A 24,975-nucleotide genomic window follows, 5' to 3' on the forward strand; every position below is an offset into this window, starting at 1 on the left:
CAGTCAATGACTAAGGCACGCAGCAACAAGGATGGGTAGCATGCCCAAGCCACCCATTCTTGTCACTATGTGACTAGTATTAATAAAACTTAGACAAATGCCCTGATGCAACCCTCGTTGACACGGTAATCTTTTGGACATGTGCATTATGGGTATAAAAGTGCCCCTCGAGCGCATGATGAAACCGGTTGGTAATGAGCACACGGAAACTTTCTTTGAACAAAATGCTTAGAACAAATCTTTCATGCTCGACTGACCCATGTAGAGCTGTGGGATGCTCTCCAGGATGGCCCACTTGGGATCCATGGGGACGTGGTTCTTGTCAGCAAGCAGGCGCGTCACGTGAACGATGCTCATGCGCTCATCCACCAGCAGACTCTTGGCGCTGTTGTCGGCGCTGAATGCCTTGATGAACAGCTGCAAATGCAGTGACAACTCACTTGTTGAGACACACTACTTGTGCAGTAGTTAGCTTGTACTCGGTACTACAGTTTGTCACTGCAAAAACACCTCGTACGGCAGTGCAGTACCAAGCAGGGTACAACTTTCACATACTGACCTCCCCCATGTGGACGTATGACAAGAATTCATTATAGGTGAACTACATGATGCCAACCAGGAAGAGCACCTTTTTTCATGGACACAACAGAGGAGTTGCAAGTACTGTACATTGTAGGCCAGCGATATAATAAGAGCTGGGAAATATTCACAGGTGGAAAAAAAACTATTTTCCTTTCGGAAGCCTCAATTCAATACAGTCAGACCTTGATACAGGTACAATTTATCTTATACAACAAAGGAAACATGTCACTTTGCAGGTCCAGCTTTATTTCGATGAAGTGTGCCCAGACAAAGTAGTGGTGAGCACACCGAAAGCTATGCAGGAAGGGGGTGACACTGAGGCAAAAGGATGTGCCCCACTTTCAGCACTAAGCATTTCTTTTTATCTTCAAATGCGCGGCTTACTTCCAGTGTTATTACGAGCACGAGAACGTGGCAGCATCTCACGGCAGCCATGGTAACTATGGAGCTCGCAATGCTGAAATTAGCCAATGGCCGTGGACTTCCGGTTTACAGAGTAATCGTTTGGGCATACGGCATCATTTGTCAACATATTCAACATATAAGGGAACGTTTTCTAACTGACTTTGAGAATTAATTACAAACTGCAAGCTGAGTGCTGTGCTACAACACCTGGCTCACATGTACTCGGGAGCCTCGACAACAAATTAGCTGCTGCTTTGTGGGGACCTTAAAGGGGTACTGACACGAAAACTTTGGCCTCGCGTTTTTCTGCTGCAATGTGTTGCTTGGGACTTGTTAGTCATGACACGACACATCGTTTGCTGTAGCACGTGACAGATAATTAATTACAGGCCCCTCATTATCGATCATTGTCAGTTTTCGTTTGAGAGCTCCGAAAACTGGGTGCAACTGTCGCCACCTAGCGTGTGCAGCTCTTGACCACGTCAACACACTGAACTGTGACACACTTCCGCATCGTCCGCATCAAGAATTGCTATCCAACAGAAAACGAGACTACAATGTCCACAAACGCAAAACTTTCTAAGCGTGCGCCACAACCACACACCCGCAACCAGCCGCCGAGAAATATTACAGCGCGAACAAACGCGCCAAAACAAAAATGCCGGCTATGATGTCATCATGACTTGTTTTGTTGGGTCCAGCGTGGTGACGTGACAAAAGTAGGGGGTCCCAGAAGGCTCCTCTTCGATAGTGTCAACGACACGATGGAGTTAAAGGCTCATGCAAACTTCAAAATTCTTTTAAAATACCTTCCCAGCTATTTTCGCTGATGATATACGAATGTTCCTGGGAATGAATCCCACAGGCTATCCCGGCCGCGAAATTTCATGTCAGTGCCCCTTTAAGGCCATTACAGAGTCTGCAACCGGAGAAGTTGTTCACATTCACTTGTCATGAAAAGTTGTTCTGTGTACACAAATTGTCATCAGTTAACGAAGTCGTCGTAGGCGAGGAGTAAAGGCAAGCCCTCCTTGTCATCATGTCCACCATCAATGGGTGGTACGCCTGCTAAGCAGATAGGCAGCAATGCAATGACAAGTTGAAAAAACACATCAGCAAGATTGGAAATACACCTCCAACCGCTTGCAGGGGATGCTGGCAACCGATAAAATGTGGCCGCTGTCAAGATCCAAGCAAAAGCCAAGCACCAAGTGGCACGAATCATCAAAGATTTATAGAAAAAAATAATTTGAATATGCAGTCACTGTTTTCATGCTGCGTAACAAATACTGAGCTGAGAATAATTAAGAAGTCCATCAAAATATTCAAGTTACTCAAAGCAGCTTAGCCAAAATTACTACACCAAGGTAGGGTAAGGTGACAAACAAAATGAAAAGTTAACTGCAGCAAAATTGGACCGGTTGAATCCTGTATGACTGACCACAGAAGCGCCTGCCGAGTGGAAACACACAACCCAAACCAAAAATTAATGACATCTTCGCAAAAGAAACCCTGTTGGGATGTGAAGCAGCAGCGTTGCGCACGGATGCGATCGGCGTTTTTCACTCGCGCCTCGTAAGTGTCGTTGGTCTTCCACTGCCGACCCTTGCATTCGACTTCCCTGGCTCGCCCCTTGTCGGTGTTGAAGCCGCGATGTCGCCATTCCCAAACACAATTGGCTTTGATAACCCTCGCAGCGCCGGTGACAGCCGGGTTGCCTAAATCTCTTTGGCCCATATCTTGGCGGGCGAAGGAGCTTTGCTTTTTGGCGCAGGTGAAGGAGAGAGTGACGTCAACCCACACTACGAGGGAAGGCATTACCTACTTGGCACTGCCCCAACACCTGTGGCGAGGGGAGTGCGAAGCGGCCCATTGGCACAGAGACACGGACGAACAGCGTTACACAGGCTAGTCAAAGAGCTGCTTAGCATCTAAAAAGCTGCAGCAATTGCACAGTGCTAACGTGTTGTCACGGCAAGCTTCCAGAGCATGTAGTCTTGAACAGATTAGAAGCAGCTTGGTACAAAATAAATCCTGTGAACACACGTGTAGGTTTCCGAAATAACCTGTCGCCACAAGATGTGCCCCTTTGGGAAAGCATTTTGGATTCTGCACTACTTCTACAGAGATATGACCTCGTCTCCTTTGTTCTTTGAAGGCATTTTAATGAACACAGAATGGAATATCTCGCTGCATTTTTTTTGTACAAATCTGACTGTGATTTTTGTTTACATTCATCCTTAGACACACGAAGGACATTGAATGGCACTCTGCTATGTCAAGGTCTGACTGTATATTGTGTCGTCATGGCCAAATGCGATGCTACATCCACTGCACGCACACACACACACATGCCAGCAGCACAAGAGAAGAAGGCTACCTTCTGCACGCTGGCCTCCTTCATTTTCTCCAAAGCTATCCTAATCTTTTCAGCCTTGAGACGCGCAGCTTGCTCAGCCTGAAGAGAGAGAGGTGAGAAGAGAGTTCAATGAGAGGAAGGAAGCACAGTTGAGAGGCACACTCACGCCTGTTTACAGGCATGGGTGACTTCTAGAAGACAGGACGTGCAAGCGCAGACACAAGAAAGAAGTCAAGAAAGAAGTCAGGACATTACAAATGCCGATTAACAACTGTAAATGTGCATAATGGCGAAACAGAAAGAAGGCACGAAAAGTTATCTGTGCATGCCCAGGCAAAAGGCGAACCTATCTTTCCCGTACACATGATGGTCTACGTGAAAGATTGTCTATGTTAACGCATCTGATTTCCTCTTAGTGCAAGTTAATTGATGGCTGGTTCACGCATGAGCTACCACAATTCATGATATGCCATACTCCGATCATTAGATGCTCTTCTTCACTCCTGTGACGCTACCACGGTGTAAGAATAGGTAATGTTAGGTGATGACACTGCGCCCGGCGCTGCATCCAGGTTGTGTTCACCTCCTGGGCTGTGTCCCTCTGGTGCGACAGATGGCGTTCACTGGGGAGCGACACCGATTTGTGTGTAGAAGGTAATTGCTGTGAAGCCTCGCTTGTTTATTACGCCCGATATACATAAGTACATGGAATCCACTAAATTAATACACTGTGACTTGCCACTTATGCAAGCGCTCTGATTTATGCAGAGCCTTGAAAAGCAACACACGCTCCGTACAAGTCCAATACCTAGACTTGCAATTCGGGACAAAGCACACTTGCCCATTTCAAGGTGCAGCCTGCGAAAAGACCGCTGACGCGAACTCGAAGTGGTATGCAGCGTCAGGGTATATATACATGCACTGAATCACAAATCGCGAATCAGCAAAACAAATGCACAGAAAAGGCTCGCAGGCCCAGGGAAACACGTTTCTAAATCAGAAAATCCTATGCACACAAATCTTTCAGGTATATATTCCATTGCGTGCAAATACCTGGTGCTCTAGGGAGCCTTCATGTGCGCGCTGCCTCCTAGGGAGCCTTCATGTGCACGCCGCCTCCGTGGCAGCGCGCACATGAAGGCTCCCTAGCGCGCCCCATATAGTAGCGCCATCCCAACTCGCGTGATGGAAACTACTTGTAGCTCAAGGTCATTGGTGAAACGATCTGCCCGCGCCCTTACCTTGCGCGAAGTGGCGGGTGTCAGCACCTAACTTATTCTTACACCGTGGACACTACATAACTGCGCATTAATTGAATTACAGCGCGCACTTACTCTCTTGATAATGCAGAGAGATTAGATGATCAACTACCAGTAAGCAATCCCTTATCTTCCAATAACCTCTAGTGAACATAGTGACCTGTCTATCCTAAGACATGGCGGTCTTTCTCAAATGTTCGGCAATAGGCAAAGTCGTGCGCTCCTAGAACAAAGAAGCTTGCGTCCAACAGACGATTTAGAAGTGAGAAGGTACAGATGGGTGCACACTCAGTGACCCTTCTCAAATATTCAGCGGTAGGCAAAACCGTGCACTCCTAGCAAGAAGACACCACTTTTGTCATGTAACTACTGACCCAGACTTCGACCTTATGGCAAGCAGCAGCTCACGAACGACAGATGGTTCGAAAGATTGAGAATACAGACGTGCGTACTCAGCAGTCTTTCTCGAATGCATGACAATGGGCAAAGTCGTGTGCTTCTAGTAAAAAGAAGCTCGCACCCAACAGATAATCCAGAAGAGCGAAAATACATATGTGTGCATGCTTAGCAGTCTTTCTCAAATGGTCATGGACAGAGTAGTGTGCTCCTTATAAGGAGAAGCTTGCGCCCTAAGCAAAGGTTCAGAAGATCGAAAATAGACAGGTTCACATACTCGGCAGTATTTCTAAAATATTCGGCAATGGGCAAAGTTGTACGCTCTCCGCAAATTTATTTCAGTGTTTGTCGAAACTCATGTGGGAAAGAACTAGAACTGTTAGCTTAAAATGAATGTTAAAAATATAAATGCAACAATCAGCACAGTGTCTGTGCCCCCAAAGTGACAGACCTTCCAACCACGTAACAACAGTTTAGGTAGACTGAATGATATATATCGCAAAGAGATGAATGTGAGATTAATTGACCAAGTAACAACAGTTTAGATAGATTGAATGATATATATGGCAAAGAGACGAATGTGAGATTAGTTGACCAAGCAACAACAGTTTAGATAGACTGAATGATTTATATCGTAAAGAGACGAATGTGAGATTAGTTGACTCACTGGAGGTGGAGTATCCAACTCAATACCAGCCTGAATAGACCGCAGCTTGACATTGATGGCCTCCAAGAGCTGCACACAAACAACAAACTTGCAACTTAGTCAGTGCACAACGAACAGCATTTGAGTGCAGTCACTCTCTAGATCTATAAGAGCAGCAGCTCACACAGTTCCTAAAGAAAAGCTGAGCAAAACACAAGACAGTAAAAACTTGGGCCTCTCATAGCAAGGTCGAACAGCACTACTGCACAGACAGAACAGAACACACATATGCACAGTGCTGATTTTCAACAGGAAATGTTTATTTTCATATTCACGCGGCCCATGTATATACATACTCAAGCAGGTGAAAACACATGGAAAATATGAAACAAGAACTCAAACGCACATGTTTTGCTGCAATCAGAACCCGTCGCAACCAAACTAGGGTGACAGATCGGGAAATCTCCTTTCCGTGTCGGACAGTAACATGAATGGTATGTGGACACGGATGTCATTCATTTTTTCTATTTCACAGGCTTTAAGAACTTCACTTGACAATCTATCTTTTGCCCTGTTGAGAATACATATGTGTTTTATCGAACATTGGAACAAAGCCACATTTCTCACTGTGAATAGCAAGATTGATTGATTGAAATAACATTATTCTGATTGAAATAAACTATTGAGACGAGAGCGCTCTTTTACTGACACACAAAATACCAAAGGACAATTTCATCAGATTATCGGACATTGCATTGTGTTGCTGTTCAAGGGGCATTTGTTGGAGCCCAGAGTTAACAAGCCAGTGATACCACTTTCATTTTCACATTTAAATTTAGTTGAGTGTGCTATAATTCAGTCACGTTTTCACCATTCTCTATATAAGTCATGCGAGCATAAGGTTTGAGAAAGTTTGTGGGGCCAGGTTAAGCATCTGTGCAATTTTGGTTACCCTTTGAGACTTGGTAGTAACGCAACGCCTGAGCAAGAAACATCAGTCCAGCCCAAATGGGCCTGAAAGCACCACTCAAGCAGCCACTCGAACAAGAAAGGCTGCCGTAGTGCCCTACATTCGCACCCTACCTCCGAATCTGAGGACTGTGAGAAGGTACGGTGTGGACATTATTTTTTCCATGCCTATGCGACAGCAGATACTTTGTAGGTAGGTCAACATTGAAAAAAAATACCGTATTTACTCGCGTAATGAACGCACTTTTTTTTTTTTTTTTTCGAAACATCGGAGCAAAGTTGGGGGGTGCGTTTATTATGCGGGGTAAATTTTATGAAAACATTTTCGGGAGAAGGAAAAAAAGCGGTAATGCAAAAAAAAGTTAGGTCGCTTAGCCTTTCGCAATTTACATACGCGTACACTGTTTGGAAACAGCTTCTTTGTTGCAATTTACTCATCTTCGGTGGTTGATGGCGTTATCTTCTGCAAGCTGTCCCTGGGCCGCCCCGCGCAAACCATAAAAACGCTTTGCGACATCTTTTCTGGTGTAGCGTAGCGCTAGTGGCGGCCAGCCGGCTAATGAAAAAGATGACGAGCGCCAGTGGCTCGTAGCGCTTGAAGCTTAGAATGTTCGTCTGCTTCTGGCTGGCTGGACACCGTGCTCGCTGCTCTACTTCAGCAGCCCACTCCCTGTACGTCTCATCCTTTTCATTAAACTAGCGACGACGGCACCTCTACGTCAGATGCCATCCCGCCGCTACAAATTGGTGACCACGGACACACGGACAAGCGACCAACGCTGCACAACTGCTGCCGAGCTCCGCGGCCATGTTACAGCCAGCACAAGTCAAACAGCCCCAATTCGACCCGCCACTACCATCGTTCCGGACCTCTCGCCCAGAGTTGTGGTTCGAGGAGTTTGTGGCGGCGTTGTATCACAACAGCATCTGGATCCAAGAGCTCATGTACGAGGTATTGAAATACCATCTTCCACAAGACATCAAACGCCGTTTCACATATTTCTCCTGGAGCCCTCGCCAGTTCGATGACTTGCGAGATGCCGTGCTCACGTTTTATGGCCTCAAACACGCTCCTTCTCCCACAAGCGACACAACAACATCTGGCTCATTACCTTTCAGGACGCCTCCCACACCACAGCCAGTCTAGACCATTCCTCTACCGACAACAACTGGCCACAGGTAACAAGGACCAACCTTTCGCGCCAATCGACCCGTTGTTCGAGAGACCCACGTGCAGGTTCTGCCAAAAAGACACGAACACGTCTCTCCGCCGCAGATTCGACACCGGCCGCTGCCCCGTGTACCGTCGGATTCACTGCAGAGACCTGGTCAGCTGCACTGTCTGCCCCGAGCTATTCGACGACCTCAGCCGGGCCAGCTGACCTTCCTGCAGACTCCACGCCTGTCCCGGCACCTGTGGAGGCCCGCAACACCACTTGGAGCCCGCTGTGACGCTGCGCAACATCAGTTCCCCCGGCACACCGGTGCCTGCTGCTCAAAACCTTGTGGACTCCCAGCACTTACTAACATCATCCTCGATGTATCCCACAGAAGTTCAAGCCCCCAAGCATGTACGGCTGAACGTGCATGATGCTGCGACGATGTCAGGAAATCCTGAAGACCTGGCTCATTGCAGGTGGAGCACACCGTGCATGCCCCAACAGACGCGCAGGTAAGCCATCCGCCTACCGCTCCGTACAAGTGCTCGGGCATTTCAACGCCGTCGATGGCCCCTGACAACTGTGACGCCCCAGACCCGCCACTCGATTTTGCGTCGACCAACATCGGCTCTCGCTCGAGCAACGCGACGACTCATCGGCGTATGCCTACGTATTACATGTCGTCAAAGGCCAGAAAAAGCCATCTATCAGTGCCCCCTGAGCCAGCTCGTCATCACGCTAAGCCATGTCGCACTTCGTTGGTCCAAAGCGCACGACTTCCAACTTGTCTGCACCCTACTCAGCAGACCAGGTGGCTGCCACAGCCAGTAATGTGCCATCGAATGCGACTGTACCAGCACCGTCAGCACATTACCTGGGTTGACCGCACTGCCTGTCGACGTTCCCACCAGCACCAACATGTACATACAACTAGACCCACTGGATTGGCCGTACTACGCACATGCTACAATCCATCTTTTAAGCATCAGTGCCCGAATGCGCGCGACAACCAACCGCACCGAAACGGCTCGTTGGTACTCACTTCATCCGACCCTAGCCTGCCCCTTCCAACAGCGTACCTGCGTCGCCACCCTCGTACGCTGCGCCATTCCCAGTGTCACCCGCCAGAGACCCACTGATTGTCGATAGTCTCTTCCATTGACAACCTGGACTGCTCACGGGCCCTTTCTATTCGCGGCCCGGACACTCTTGTACATTTTGTTAATTTTTTATCGTGTAACACTCTAGGCGTGAAGCCCTTGTAGGGTAGCGCTAGTGGCGGCCAGCCAGCTAATGAAAAAGATGACAAGCGCCGGTGGCTCGTGGGGCGCAGAGCCTAGAATGTTCGTTTGCTTCTGGCTGGCGGGACGCTGTGGTCGCTGCTCTACTTCGGCAGCCCGCTTCCTGTCCGTCTCGTCGTTTTCATTAAACCAGCGACAACGGCAGGTCTACGTTGTCGGACGCTGTCCTGTTGCTACACTGGTATAGCACTATGAAACGCGGTTCCGAAAACACAGCGCGGTTTATTAATGCATCTCCGCCATTGTTCCAACTACGTCTCTTCTCTCCTCAGCAGACTACCCACTACTAGCTTATGTCCCAAGTGTGTCGTGCCAGAAGAAGAAGAAAAGTATGCCACAGATAGGCCCTCCCTGCAGACAAGTGGCCGTGGGCACTTGAAGAAAAAAAATGATCAGACGGAGCTTGTCAGAATGGGTGCCGGCTTGATCCTTTCAATGCTGGCTGTGTCTTCATGCCCATTACGCAGGATTGTAAAATGATGTTCAGAACGCTTCAAAGGACCGTCATAGCGAGGCTGAAGAGCACGGCGAGACACATCGACACGAACAAAAACGTGTGAAGATGTCTGTAGGTTTGCCGGCAGAAAAACATCGTTCTTAGTGTGAGCTGAAGTAGGTGATGGGCGCAACTTTTGCATGAAGATCCGCAGACGCTGGACGAAAGAAGATGGATCCGAAACACACTGCGTAGTAACGGGGCTGACGAGGTCACCAAGCAAACGGAGTGTGCAGCCATAAACCATCTCGGCTACAGAGCAGGCAAGTTCTGGCCGCAGTTGCGGCCGTCCTGTTGCGTATGTAGGTTGACAACGTGCTCGGAGGTATGCCGTGCTTCCTCGCAATTTCGTCTTTGCTCGAGTTCCCTTGGTCAACCTTTCGCAAAATCTCCACCTTCTCCTTGACAGTCCTCGCGCAGTAGTTTCCCCGCGGCATCTTGCAACTTTGATGCGGAATAAGACGGCTTGACGGCGTGAACGAACAACACGCTCGAGGAACAAAGTGACGCTGCCGGGTGCGGCCTAGGACTGCTAGAACTACTCCGCCGACTCCTCAGCGTCCCGCGGGTCCCGGGTATACAAGTGGCGCCAGGCGCTGAGATAGCGGGAGGGCTACGGAAAAAAAAAAAATTGCTCCCTGGATTTTGGAGGCCATACTTTGCTCGCCTTTTGCTCGGAGGCCCCTTGAAGCTCGAAAAAACCGGTCATGCCACCTATCGTTCGGCCGTAAAAGCTTCCACTAGTGTTTGACGATGATGACGCTCGGCGGCGCGCGCTTCGAATTATCCGTAGAGGCAGCAATTTCTGTTTGAATTAACAAATCGTTTTACACATGATCTCCTATGCACTGCAGACCGGACTGCGGCGACCATTTTGAATTATCCAAAATTTCAAATTAATGAGGTGTGAATTAACGAGCTTTCACTGTTCATTGGCCAGACTGGCCGTTGTGTTAACCAAAGGTTGGAGTAAATACAGTAGATTCTCAGTAAATAGAAATCTGTTGGGTGGAACTATTGTGTTAGCGCAATCGTGCTCATTCACAGCATTGATATCGCAGCATCCCTATCACTGCTTCAATGTAAACTTTGCGATGACAGCACAATACATACAATGCCGTCTGCCGATTGCCCCAAAAGGTATCGGAGACAACTTGTGCAACTGTCACAGGGCTCACTCATTTCCTTCAGGAGGTGCTCATTGCCTACGCCTATCTCCATGAACATTTTGCCCAACTTAAGACGACTAGGGTGTATCCTCTCTGCGTGAGCAATATTCATGGACAGCATTGGCATCTTTTCAAAACTCACACATAGAACATACGTCGTGCAGGGCGATGCTGTCAATTTAGACTTTATATGGAGTGTTGTAGCAATGTCTACAGCAAAAATGCTCCCGAACTCGGATCACTTCGCATTAGCTAGACAGAGCGAAATAGGAAAGTGAGTGCGGCATTTTAAGGACTGCAGGGGGTCGTAGTTCGGAGTGGATTAATTAAATAATGTGGGAGAAATCCGACTATTGACTAAAGATGTGGGTGTGTTTATTATGCAAGCACAGTATTTTACTAGAAAAAGTAAATGCGTACAGAAAACTCTCAGTAAACGAAAATCTGTTAAACGGAACTATTGCCTCTGCATTGCTTGGTTTCGGGCTTGTATTCGCACTCATGTTCACCTCTCAGTAAACAGAACTCCTGTTAAATGTAACACTTTTTCCCTGTCCCTTCAGGTTGCGTTTACTGAGAGTCTACTGTATTTTGAAACCAACGCACACACGTGGATTACCTCATGAAGTTTCCCTCCAAAATGCCACGGTAATACCTGACAAGGTGATGATGCCAGGCCAGAGTTGGGCTTTGGTTCCGTGCGTGGGGCATTATTTCCACCGCCAGACGAGGCCGAGGACTCGGAGGAGAGCATGGACACATTGTCCGAGAACGCCGAGTCATTGTCAGGGCTGTCTGTCCGAGCAACGACCCCTCCATTTGTAGACACGGTCCCGTCCTGTTGCAAACAAGCAGCACAAAAAGACACCAGAATTTGGCATATACTGGTAGCAGCGTGGCATGTTCCATGCTTTTCTCACGCTATTAATCGGACCGCACTTACAACATGACGCTGTGCAGAGGCAGAAACTGATAGCACCAATGGTACATAACATGACTCATTCATCCCATAACCTAGATATTTCCCTAAGCAGTGCCCTAAAGTAAATAAATTTGGTTTCACTCAGACCAATCACCAAGGCTTAATGATAAAGTCTGGTGTGGGAAAAGAAAATGTTGCAAATTAGAAAATAAACCTTCCTAGAATACTGAGCTAGCACAACTATTCAAGTAATACATCTAATACAATTCAATCAAATTATTCGACCAAAATCACTATGCACTTCAAAATTTGCTTCGAACCAAATAATCCCTATTCGCAGATGCCTAATAATAAGCAATGAAAGCCTTTTGCCAATCACCTGTTGCACATCACTGCAATACTGTGAACCTCAGAGGAATGGGTATACTGATTGATTGATTGGTTTACGATTAACAGCACCACGAACATCTCGACCAAAGAGTGCCTCGAAGTTTCTGTTTATACTTGACCAGAAGCAAGAAGAATCGAAATGGTCACACCCATAGAGTGCAAGGGTCTCAAAATCACCTCAGCGAACAGGCTGCAGTCTCAAAATTTTGCCCTGCAAGGGCCAGGGCAGGGAAGGTCAGGGGAGTGGGAGGGAGGGGGGAGGGTGAGTTTGCACAGAATGTCACCTAACGCTGACATTTGAAAGAACAGCTTTTTCATATCCCACATGTGGGTCATTTCTGAAAGTGATTACCCATCAGGTTAGGTGAAAAAAAAAAAATGTAGCAATACTGATTTTCACAATGACTTAAATCTAGTACATGCCTATATTCATTTTCTTGACCACATAAAATTCGCATGAAAAAAAAAATGCTTCAGACCAGTCTTGTCTCTGCAACTTAACCAAGCGAAGTGCTGTCAATTACAATAGGAGAGAAAATAATGCGAGCACTATATTCAGCAGAATCACAAAAGTTAATTTCGTATGATGCCATGAGCTGCACCTCTAAAGCCCCGCAGGCCATGTGTTTGAAGGCACATGGGGAAGTTCTCAATCTCTTTTAGTGATTGGCATGGCCTCAAATGGACGTCACTCATGGGAGGTCCGTGGGTTTGATACAGAGGCTCATTCCCATGGACTCCCGAGGAAAGATGAACGACGACGACGCCACAAACGCAGTACATTGTATGGATTTTGTTGTTAGTGTGTGTCATGTTCTCTGATGTTTTGTTGGCATTATATTATAAGTCATCATAGTTCAGATAATTTTCAGATTCAATTGGCAAGCTCATCGTCCCGTAAAATATTAGTTAATGTCCACGTGCTCGTAGCATGACTGTGTGTGTTCCATGAGCGCAGTTTTTTTGACACCCCACAAATGTTATCAATGAAATATTGAGCTAACTACTATGTCCAAGGTGTAACACAGTACAATGAATTATACAGATTGTAGAGGCACTAAACTTGACATGCAGCTGCATCTAAATTTAATGACACTTGATACAATGACGCGATCTTGTGAAGTGAGTGATTAACACTCAAATTACGAAGAAAAAAGTAACCATGCATTTATGAGTTTAGCCTGCTTGCAAGGCAAGTGAATTTCTGCGCTCCCTTCAGTTGGAGTTTGTTCCTGTCTTTTAGAATGTCGCAGCTGACAAATTCAACTTCGATCACAGCATGTCAGATCCAAAGACCAAACGCAACATAGCATCTATCAAATCGAGACCTTTGAAACGCAGACCTAAAAAAGTCCGCCAAACACGAGCCCTGACATGAACAATGTTGTTCAATGTTTGGAATGAATATTTTTGATGCGATACACGTCATATCGAATCCCTCAATTATATTGTACTGTGCAACTTATGGTGTTTAGAGTATGCCTTTTGCCGTTGAATGAATTCCAGCAAGTGCATTTGGCAGCGAATAGCATCTGGTTTGTCCATGTAACATCGCGTCAATAGAATTAAACATAAAACAATAAGGAAGTTAATGCCACTTTCTTTGTTCAAGTAGTATAGCCATTACACGTACTGGTTTACGCCGCTGATCTAATTCTGTGAGTGAGGAAATACCCACAATGCTCGTGGTTATGGCTTTGTGGTATCATAAGTCATGCTGTCATGAAAACACCGCGATGAAATTTCTCAAAAGGGTGCACATGACTTCATGCGGATCCGTTAAGTGCGGTGGAACACCTAAACCGGTTGCTATAATCAAGTACACCAGATACTAAAATTTGAATCCAACAGAACATGAATTATAATATCCAATTTGACGTTAGAAAGCACCAAATATTCCGACAAGCCCATGAAACAGATTTCCCAGAAAATGCTGGGGAATAAAATGTTGTCGACAATAGTCGGACCTGGTAGTCCAGCTTGGTTCGGCAGCAGCCAGTGGATGAACGTTGGCTAGCGGTGGGAGTGCACGATGGAGGAGGCGCTGCAGTGGCCTTGATCTCACGCTCAAACTGTGTCTCCAGGGCACACAGCTCACCTAGGATGGCATCGAGCTCCACATCCTGGCTCTCTGCACGCGAATTTAACATAAGTTACAAGTTACAGTGCACGCAATAACCAAGTTCTTTTGGTCATATTTTCCAGCTCGGCAAACAAGCCTGAGTAATAATAACAACTTCCATTAACAACAATCGATATCTGAGCAAGATGTTTAACGATACTTGAAGAAAGGCCAGCCGAACCACAGGACATGAGAGAAGCAGATACACTATGCCGGAACTACTGCCAGAGTGCTCTTTCACAAAAATCATTTGTAAAATACATTTTTCTTAATTGTGAAATAAAAAAATGTGAGAGAATTGCTGTGTTTTTTGCAAAACAGCTTCGACTGACCTTCCAAGTTGACCATGGAAAAGCGGTAGCCATCGAGCCTTGGTGTGGACATCAAAGCTGGGTCAGTCGCCATGCCAGCTGGAAAACTGGTCAGCCCATTCAGATCCTGTAACAAAACAACAGGCTCACACATGCAGACTTTCTTATCAGACCGTGACCATTCATTTCTGCAGTTGAATCATGGTTGTCTTTTCTGCAGTTGAATCATGGTTGGCAGGAAGCTTAGTATGGGTCAGGCCAAGACTCATTAGCTCACAAAGTGCTGCAGTAATGTTGCTGCAAATCAATTTTCACACTGTAACACTTGAAACGAATGTGCACTGCCCTACAGGAGAAGAAAAGCACTGCCCACATGGCCGCAAGGTATAGCAATCCCTCATGGGTCAGAGGAACTGAAGCGCAGGCTGGCTAACCGCCGGTTTGGTTTTGCCTTAGCTCACTGGTGTCATAATGCTTAGCAAGATTGGAAAGGGGTAATGAGCCGTGACACAGCACATTTCGTCCCTCAGTTACACACATGTGTAGACGTCATTTAATGACAATAACCAGTATGCTCGCTGATGTCTAAAAACTCATCCAGAGCAGTCTGTGACAATGCTGCAGCCCCGAGAAACAATACCAAAAAGTATTTCCTTTCATTACATGCTATGCATACAGTACAATACTAATTTGGCACACTGAAGTTATATACAGGTTCACAAGCCTACGGCATCTACTCCTTAAAGGCAGATGCATACACGCCTTCCTCAGTGGGCACGCACTCCATATTGACGTCAAGAGCCACACGGCAGGCAACCCCAACTTCAGAGGGCATCACTGAGTGCATAAATGGGAGTGTTTCTTTAGTCACGAAGGCAATCAATCAACTGTTGCATCAAGGCAGGGCCTCTCCATACTTCTTTTTGTAACCCACTATGGGCTTCCATGTTCTTCGGCGGAACGAAGATTTTTGATGAGCCAACAAGATTTGTACAATAAAGGTTCTACAGTCGAACATGCCGCTTCAACGAAATTTCACGATGCGATTCCAGCCTCAGATATTTATTGCTGTACAGTAAACCCAATCTTTAACATTTTGGTGCATTTTCAGAACTTGAAAATACATAAACCCAATCTTTAACATTTTGGTGCATTTTCAGAACTTGAAAATACATCAAGATGTTAAACATTGGGTTTACATTATAGCCGCAGAAGATTCTAAGCTAAAGCTCAGTTGCTTAGATCATGGTTTCTTTCGCGCAGCTGCTGGGTGCATCTGCGGAACGATGCCTTTTCCGATTCCAACGCTCATCATTTTGTTCCCGCTTGGCCAGTGTTGTAACTAATCAGAGCAGCTGTTTGTCAGAATTATCAACAAAATCAGCTAGCCGCGAGTGATGGCTGATAAGAATGGCATAAAATAAGGCATAAATCACTGCTCCATGATACACTGCTGCCATCGGCGTTTTGACAGCGGACAGCTGCTGGTGTTAACGTGTTAATGCAACTGTTTGGTTCGTTCACAAAGGCGGTTTTAGGCATTGTTTGAGCGTGCTTTTCACCGCGGCATCGCTATGCATGGGTGACAATCACGTCGCGACATTGCTGGGAAAGAATAGGAAGCAGTGGACATTTTTCGAATTTTGAAAATAAACGTTCCATTGTTTTGCTAGTTCAGATCGGCTATATTTTTTCGATTTCACTACAACGAAATTTTTCCCGCGCCCCTTCAGTTTCGTTGCAGCGGGGTTCGACTATAATGTAATAAACGACTTATTAAAGACTTGACTATAATTAAAGGGCACTTCGCACGTAGCTCTGTGACACCGTGGCAGATTGACTTTGTTCACGAGTTGCCCAAGAGTAACAGTGAATAGCTGAAGAAAATGACGAAGAACAGCCACATAAGTAGTGAGGAAGAGTGCGCAACCATGACTGATTATGATGGCAATGCAACCCACATCATAGCCGAGCTCCCAAGCAAATGCAGCCAATATGCCAAAATCAATTCATTGTCCAGTCTCAAAATGACACTTCTACATCAGCAAGTGATAAAAAGCAACAAAGAAGAGCCTATCTAAGGGAACTATTCGCAGGACGAAGTGGGAACAATCAACCGGTTCTGCATGCAAGACCGTGCATCCATCTAATGGCTGCAAGAAGACCTCCCACAGCTTGTACAAGAAAACATTCTAAGGAAACACTTCGTAGTCTATTTCTAGCACCCTTTTTATAAAGGTCAATTACGTCTTGCTAATAGTATCTCTGCTTAGGCTACATTACTGTTTGTGCTGCCAGAAAACAATGAAACGGTTGGAAAAAAGGCACACACAAGGTGGCATATGCTCATATGTTACAAGGACCAAGATGCAGTGTGCATCCTGCAGTTGAGAGCTCAAAAAAGTTCAATAAGGCCTTCACTGATTATCTGTGCCAAGACAGATTATGTCGCCTTTCAAGCACTAACTGTTCTGACAAGGGTCTCTCGTCAAGATGACCTAACGCAGCAGCTAGCTGCCGGCTTTGCGCGCTGTAACGAGGGCAGTGACAGAGAATGTGCTCTATCGTTTCATTGCTGCCGCAATGGTCGCAAGCAGCACTGTCTTCCATGCCCATTCGGAAGGCGAAAGCTTTGGTGAAAGCGACACTAAGCCACATTCTGCAAAGCACCGTTGTCTCAAGTCGAGATAGTCCGCAAGCGATTTGACAATTGTGTTATAGGCCGCAGTTGCTGACTAACAAGCGTGCACACGCACGTAATACGAGCAAGAAGAGTGAGGAGTGTGGGATACTGCTTAAAGATTAACCAAAAGTCAGATTCTTGTTCAATCAATCGCAGCTTTGCTTGCAAACCGCACCCTAGATTGAACATGTTGACGTCACACACGTCAATGGGGAAGCCCGAAGAGGTGAAAAGATTGTTTCTCGGAACTTCTGGCATGCCCACACCTTGTAGCGCTACCATGTGTGGCATCGTTGATCATAGTGGCATTCTGCACACAACATGTGCGTTTACTTTAGCTTGAGGTGGTTTAGAGGTCCTTTAAAACCCCCCAAAAAGTGGGGCATTTCAGTAGGTAGGCGACAATGATCCACTTTTGTAAGGCCAACGTACCATGAAAGTTATGACATTGCTTTTTTAGAATTGTAACACAAATTTTCACGAACTTGACAATTTTTTTCAGTATAGATCAAAAATTTAAAAAAAAGAAGAGAAAATATTTTAAAGAGCCATTGAAGATATAAATCATGTGGCTGACCTGGTGGATAGCGTCAAGTTCTCCAAGCCAGGCCCCCAGCAACTTCTGCGGGTCCACCTCAGCATCTAGGTCAAGCTCGTGGTCCGAGTCGAGCTCAGCCTCGCTCGTCGAGCTGTAGGCGCCGTCTCCCGAGCTGCTTCGCGTGCGCCGTGATGAACAAGCTGTCATGGTGCTGCATTCAGACCTGCAATCAATCGCTTACTGTGACACCATGTCACGAATTGGTGTTCTTATACATGACAACAGCCACGTCTGCCTGATGAAACTCGTGATGCATTTCTAGCGTTTAAGCGAAATAGAAAAATAAAGCAGACACATGAACAAAAAGAGACCGTAACAACGCTGGTCTTCAACAGAGTTTATTGCACAGAAAAATGGGCTCTTGGCTCTTTGGGCAGTCACTATGCACCCCCATACACCGCAATAGAAGCGAGGCACATGTATGTTGTCACACAACAGGAGCTCATGGTACAAAGGTATTGCGCAAAATAATCTGTTTCTTTTCGTGACCGTGCGATAGAAGCAGTGCAATTAACACCAATGATACTGTCTCAGATTCAGGTGCTCCCCGATTCCTTTAGAGGGCAAGGCTGCTGCCCAACCCCGCACATACTAGACACAAGTAAAATCTGACAATAAATTTTTTGTGAAGACAAGCCACCGAAGCAAAGCTTTGCTACAGCAGAATAATTATAATTGCAGGTCTACTCCGCAATGCAAGCTGATAACCAGCAATGATAGTGAAGCATGTACACACTGTTGAGGCTATTTTCGCACATTTTATCTCGTGAACAAAGCAAATGAGGGCATAGAATATTGAAACAGTGTTTTGACTGACATGGGCGCTCTCCGATAAAAATTTCCTTATGAACCGAGACTGGATTTTTTTTTCCTTGAAAATGAGCATTTTTGAAAGAACTCAGTTTTCAACTATATTTTCTCTTTTATGCGGTCTGTACAAAAGCAATCTTTTTCAGTAACGTTGTGAAGGCTTTTTCATATAATTTACATTTTTTTAAGCTTCTCTGTCAAAGCAAATTTGCATCATGTTAACTAACTTTTTTTTATTTGGGCCATATTTGCCTTTTTTTCATATTGCTTGTTTTGAGCACAGCATAAGGTAAGCACAAATGTAATTTACAATGATGCCTATCAAAACCGGCAACAGAACTTTTCTTTTGACATTATGTTTATTGCTAGCGTGAAGTTCACTGATGAAATCAGAAACTACTGAAGTTGGCAAAAAAGGACAGAATGCTTGCGCCCCCCGAATCCAGTGCCCCCAATTTCAAATATTTTTTACCGTGCTGAAAGCGTCTTTTTGGAAATAAAACTTTCTGTTCTGTGCACTTTGAATGTCCACACTCAACATACAAATAGAGCAGACAAAACAAAAATATTGATCGGAGATGCATGTTCCATCTCTCGTGGAGTCACCTTATAGAGGAAGCAGCCCATGATGGAAACGCACATACAGATGTGGAGGATAAAAAAACGTTAATGAGGCTTTGATAGACAACAACTACGTCTAGCTAAATCTAAGCTATAAAAATCAGCCATAAATATATCGACAAAAATGAATGCTACCACAACTGTGACACAATCTAACATTGACATAAGAAAGAATTAATTATAATGACTTAGATTGTGTGATGACGAATTTCCCAATATGAAATGGCTGTAAATGAAATTTTTTTGGCCACTATTAGTGCAAACTCTTGGTAGTAGTAAACTTTCTTTTTATGCAAGACGTGGACAGTTCGTGTTTATAAGTCACTCTTGATATTGTCACGTCGCTCCAGGGGGTGTCGACAACGTTTATTGATGTCCGAGCAACAGGGCTCTAACCAAGCGCGTCGGTTGGGCTTGTTTGCCAGAGCGGGGGTCCATGCGCACTTCTTTCTTCTCTGTGGTGTGAGCCTTCACCTTGGCATACGACCCACTGCTAGAAGTAGGTGGCAATATTCCTCCTCAACAAAAAAAAAAAGAAAGAGCATCGTCCGGATGCTGTAAAGTTATTGAAAAAAAAACCAAAACAAAGTAGGTTAAACAATGAAAAAGGGCACCAATAATCAAATGTTAGACGCGATAAGTTCACCAATGATGAGCCAATTGTCAGAGCACAAATAAAAAAAAAACACAGGAAAAGTGGTCTTTTAGGAACGCGCAAAATAGGGCTTCATGCGCACCACGTGAACTATGTCAGAGGTCGGTTGTTTTCGTTGTGCCCATCGTGACGACGTAGCGTCCGGAACCACTTCGTAGTTTACGTCGCTCACGCGGCGTATTACTTTATACGAACCGAAGTATTTGCTGAGCAACTTTTCGGAGAAGCCACGGCGTCGAACAGGGGTCCAAACCCAAACTTGGTCTCCCGGACTGTAAGATACGTCATTGTGACGCATATTGTAACGTCGTGCATCGACCTGTTGCTGCTGACCAATGTGTACCCGGGCGAGCTGGCGAGTTTCCTCAAGACGCTCTGCAAATTCTTCTGCGTCAGTTGTTAATCGATCAGCGCCTTCATAAGAAAGCATCGCATCCAGCATCGTCTGAACTTCGCGGCCGTAGAGAAGGCGAAACGGTGTAAATCGGGTTGTTTCTTGAACGGCGGTGTTATAAGCGAACGTCACATAAGGCGAAATGCGATCCCATGTTTTGTGTTGGACGTCGATGTACATGGAGATCATGTTTGTGACTGTACTGTCTTATTTAGTCGCTCGGTTAAGCCGTTGCTCTGCGGATGGTAAGCAGTCGTTGTTCGATGCCTAGTGTTACTTAGCCGAAAAACTTCATCAATAAGCTGTGCAGTGAACGCTGTTCCTCTGTCGGTTATCACTGTAGATGGAGCACCGTGGCGCAGAACAATGTGGCACATGAAGAACTGTGCTACCTCAGAAGCCGTGGCTCGTGGTATCGCCTGTGTCTCAGCATAGCGGGTCAAATAGTCAGTTGCAACAATAACCCATTTGTTGCCGTCGGACGATAAAGGAAATGGGCCGAGAATGTCCATGCCGACTTGGTCAAATGGCTTGTGGGGTGGATCAATTGGCTGTAATCCAGCCGGCTTGCTTGGTGGCAACTTTCGACGCTGGCATTCACGACAGCTTTTAACGTACTGCTTCACGCTTGCCGAAAGTCCGGGCCAGTAGTACGCCTCACTTACTCTGGCGAGCGTTCGCGAGTAACCTAGGTGACCAGATGTGGGCTCGTCATGGCACGCGGAGAGGACTTCGTCCCGCATGTCCTTCGGAACGACGAGGAGGTAAGCGCGGCTCGTAGAACGGGCGTTTTTCTTGTACAGGACATTACCTCGGAGACAGAAAGACGTCATGACACGAAATAGATGGCGAGGTATAACGGCGCTATGACCCTCCAGATAGTCGATGAGCGGTCGAATCTCTTCATCCTCTCGCTGGCGTCTGCTCAAGTCAGATGAGCTAAGGGCGCCCAGGAAGCCATCATCGTCGTCTTCTTCTTGATTGACTAAAGGTATGGGTGCACGCGACAGCGTATCAGCGTCTTCATGCTTCCGTCCAGACTTATATACGATGGTAACATCAAATTCCTGTAGACGCAAGCTCCATCGGGCCAGTCGTCCAGAGGGATCACGAATGTTTACCAACCAGCAGAGGGCATGGTGGTCCGTCACCACTTTAAATGGACGACCATAGAGGTACGGGCGAAACTTGGTGATCGCCCACACTACTGCGAGACACTCTTTCTCTGTGGTCGTGTAATTCACCTCGGTACGGGACAGTGAGCGGCTGGCATAGGCAATGACTCGTTCTTTGCCGTGTTGATGCTGGACGAGCACTGTGCCGAGGCCGATGTTACTGGCGTCGGTGTGCACCTCTGTGTCAGCATCATCGTCAAAATGCGCAAGAACAGGGGCTGACTGCATCCGCTGTCGTAGCTCGGCAAAAGCAGCCTGTTGTTCGGTAGCCCATACAAACGGTGTGTCGTCGCGTGTAAGGCGAGTCAAGGGTTCCGCTATCTTCGAAAACCCTGTAATAAATCGTCGATAGTAGGCGCACAAGCCCAGAAAGCGCCGAACAGTCTTTTTGTCTGTAGGATGCGGAAACGCGGCTACAGCGGCAAGTTTGTCGGGGTCGGGTCGGACTCCTTTCGCGTTGACTACATGGCCAAGGAATTTGAGCTCTTCATAACCAAAGTGACACTTCTGCGGTTTGAGTGTAAGATCTGCTGATTGAATAGCATGTAGCACACTCCTGAGGCGATGAAGATGTTGCTGGAAGGTTTCAGAAAAAACGACAACATCATCAAGGTATACGAGACAAGTTTGCCACTTCAGACCAGTAAGCACAGTGTCCATTATTCGCTGGAAGGTTGCGGGCGCTGAGCACAAACCAAAAGGAAGGACTCGAAATTCATACAGGCCATCAGGGGTAACAAAGGCCGTTTTCTCGCGATCTCGCTCGTCAACCTCGATCTGCCAGTACCCGCTTTTTAAATCCAAAGAGGAAAAATAGTGGGCGCGGCGTAATCTGTCTAACGAGTCGTCGATGCGTGGCAGCGGGTACACATCCTTTTTAGTCACGCTGTTCAGCTTCCGGTAATCGACGCAAAAACGTTGCGTTCTGTCTTTCTTCTTGACTAGGACGACCGGAGAGGACCACGCACTGTTGGAAGGCTCGATGATGCCGTCGTCAAGCATTTCTCGAACTTGCGTACGGATGGCTTCTCGTTCCTTCGCTGACACACGGTAAGGCTGTTGGTGTACTAGGCGGGCGTCGTCGTAAGTGATGATTCTGTGCCTAGTGATCGAAGTCTGGCGCACCTTAGAGGAAGCAGCGAAGCATGACTTGAATTCAAGCAAGAGTTTTTGCAGTGCTGTCTGGTTTTCTGGTGTGAGGTTAGAATTGATATCGATATTGTTTAGAGACGTATCGGCGGCCTCCACTGCGTCCGACGAGAAGCAGATGGGAACGGTACCCAATTCATCTGCAAACACTAACGAAGTGCCACGGAAAAGGTGTCGGGGTTCGTTGCTGAAATTTGTGACGAGCAGTTGAGATCGGCCATCACGTAGCTGTATGATACTCCTAGCCACACAAACACCTTGAGTCAGCAGGTGTTCAAAATTACTTTCTGCAATCACTTCACCATTTCGCAATCCACAGCATGTAACGTCGACAATAACACTGGCTCTTGGAGGAAGCGTTATACTTTCAGCAGAAACACGAAGAATGTCGGCACGTTGTTGGTCGTCCTGCTTGTCGATTGCTCGGTCGGCTGAGAAGGTGATGCGATTCTCTTGAAGGTCAATGACAGCTCCATACTCCTGCAGGAAGTCAACACCAAGAATAACGTCGCGTGAACATTCACGGAGCACAAGGAAACTTGCTACAAAAGTATAACCGCAGACCCGAACTCTACTTGTGCAGGTTCCAAGCGGAGAGACGGTGTGGCCACCAGCCGTTCGAATCACAGAGCCATGCCAGGGCGTGATTACCTTCTTTAGTAGCCTGGTCATTTTCCCGCTTAGTACAGAATAGTCAGCCCCGGTATCAACTAAAGCACCTACTGCACAGCCGTCTATCAGCACCGGTATATCCAGAGAAAGCCGCACATATCGCTCAGTCGAATCCACACCCTTTACTGTTAGCGTCGATCGGAGGTCTTCAGCACGTCGACTGCCAGCGACCTCGCCTCCAAGGGTCGCTTGCGTTAGTTTTCCCGGCGGGGACTGGGAGACCGTGCGCCAGCATGGCGCTATGGCGAAGATGAAAAGCGCCTCGGCGACGGTGAGCGCGGCTGCCGTCCAGAAGGCGGTGGCATGCGCTGTTGAGCCAGGTAATCCTCAATGTCCCGGGGTCGCTGGCCATACCGAGGAGGCGCTGAATATACTGAAAAGCCGCGCAGCCCGAGGCGCCGGTATGGACACTGGCGGTACAAATGGTCCGCTTCACCGCAGTGGAAGCACGAAGGTCGGCGATCAGGAGTGCGCCAAACATCAGATTTCCGAGGCGAAGCACGTCTGTCGTCAAGGTAGTGTGCTGGTTGTTCCGCAAGATGCACAGGGTTGGCGTAAACGAGGGGTGGGGGCGTGCGTGTGTTCTCGTAGTACCGTAGAGGCTGCGCCGACTGAAGTGAAACTGTAGGAGGTGCCTGAACAAACAGCGGGGAAGAGGAAGCTGGGCGCTTCAAGGCTTCCGCATAAGTCACACGGTGGTAGTCAGCCGGGGCGGGTGTGGCGTTATCCAGACTCACAGGGTCATCACGCAGGGCATGATGCAGCTCGTCCTTGACGATACTTGCAATAGAACTCACCGTAGGTAGTGGTGGTGTGGCAGCCTTTTGCAGCTCCTCGCGTACTATAGAGCGGATAAGGTCGCGCAGACACTCGGTGTTGTTCCCAAAAGTCGTGAGAACTTGAGCAGTGGACCTGTTCACTTGCCGCTCATACAGGGTGGATCGATGCTGAAGCATCTTTTCCATCGTGACGGCTTCAGACAAAAACTCGGCGACCGTGCTCGGAGGGCTCTGTACAAGGCCAGCGAAAAGCTGCTCCTTAACTCCCCGCATCAGGTGACGCAACTTCTTTTCTTCTGTCATACTTGGATCGGCCCGTCGGAACAGGCGCGTCATATCTTCCACATAGGTCGTGACAGTTTCGTTGGGCATCTGGATGCGGGCCTGGATCGCTCGCTCCGCTCGTTCGTGGCGATCAGCACTTCTGTAAGTGTCCAACAGCCGGCGGCGGAATTCGGGCCATGATGTCATCTGTTCCTCGTGATTCATGTACCAGGTACGTGCTCCATCCTCCAAATAGAAATACACACGCCGTAGTTTGGCCGCGTCGTTCCAGTCGTTCAAAGCAGCCACGCGTTCGAAGTCGACCAACCAGTCCTCGACGTCTTCGAGCTCGGTGCCATGAAACGGTGCCGGAACCTGTGGACTTTCGAGGGTGTACCGAGTCACCGGGGGGGTTTCCCGTTCCTGTTAAAGTGGTTTGAACCGACGTGCTCATCATACTGGTGTGAACTGTAGGGTCAGCTTCGGGTGGCAATCCCCTGATCCTGCGGCTTGTCCGATGAACGGGAGTGTGGACTCGCACTGGGCTTGTGGTGCCGCTTCCAGGAGGGGTCTGAAACATCCGTGAGGGGCTACCCAGCACCTCCACCAATTGTCACGTCGCTCCAGGGGGTGTCGACAAGGTTTATTGATGTCCGAGCAACAGGGCTCTAACCAAGCGCGTCGGTTG

The 24,975-nt window shown here is 47.2% G+C and overlaps 1 protein-coding gene across 3 annotated transcripts in view; it reads right to left on the reverse strand.

Moving 5' to 3' along the window:
* Positions 1 to 24,975, reverse strand: part of LOC119184856 (ras-associated and pleckstrin homology domains-containing protein 1-like) — a 70,415-nt gene that overhangs the window by 33,267 nt on the left and 12,173 nt on the right. Inside the window, exons 3-9 of one of the 3 annotated variants that reach the window (XM_075891717.1) lie at positions 17,748 to 17,919; positions 14,509 to 14,614; positions 14,022 to 14,185; positions 11,398 to 11,580; positions 5,669 to 5,737; positions 3,368 to 3,445; positions 258 to 417 (exon numbers count right to left, since the gene is read on the reverse strand). In XM_075891717.1, the coding sequence (XP_075747832.1) occupies positions 258 to 417; positions 3,368 to 3,445; positions 5,669 to 5,737; positions 11,398 to 11,580; positions 14,022 to 14,185; positions 14,509 to 14,614; positions 17,748 to 17,919 (932 nt within the window). Of the gene's footprint in view, positions 1 to 257; positions 418 to 3,367; positions 3,446 to 5,668; positions 5,738 to 11,397; positions 11,581 to 14,021; positions 14,186 to 14,508; positions 14,615 to 17,747; positions 17,932 to 24,975 lie in introns of all 3 variants that reach the window. The other 2 variants (XM_037434070.2, XM_075891727.1) reach the window with 2 other exon arrangements.

This window comes from Rhipicephalus microplus, chromosome 1 (genome assembly GCF_043290135.1).
Source record: "Rhipicephalus microplus isolate Deutch F79 chromosome 1, USDA_Rmic, whole genome shotgun sequence".
Classification (NCBI taxonomy): Eukaryota; Metazoa; Arthropoda; class Arachnida; order Ixodida; family Ixodidae; genus Rhipicephalus; species Rhipicephalus microplus.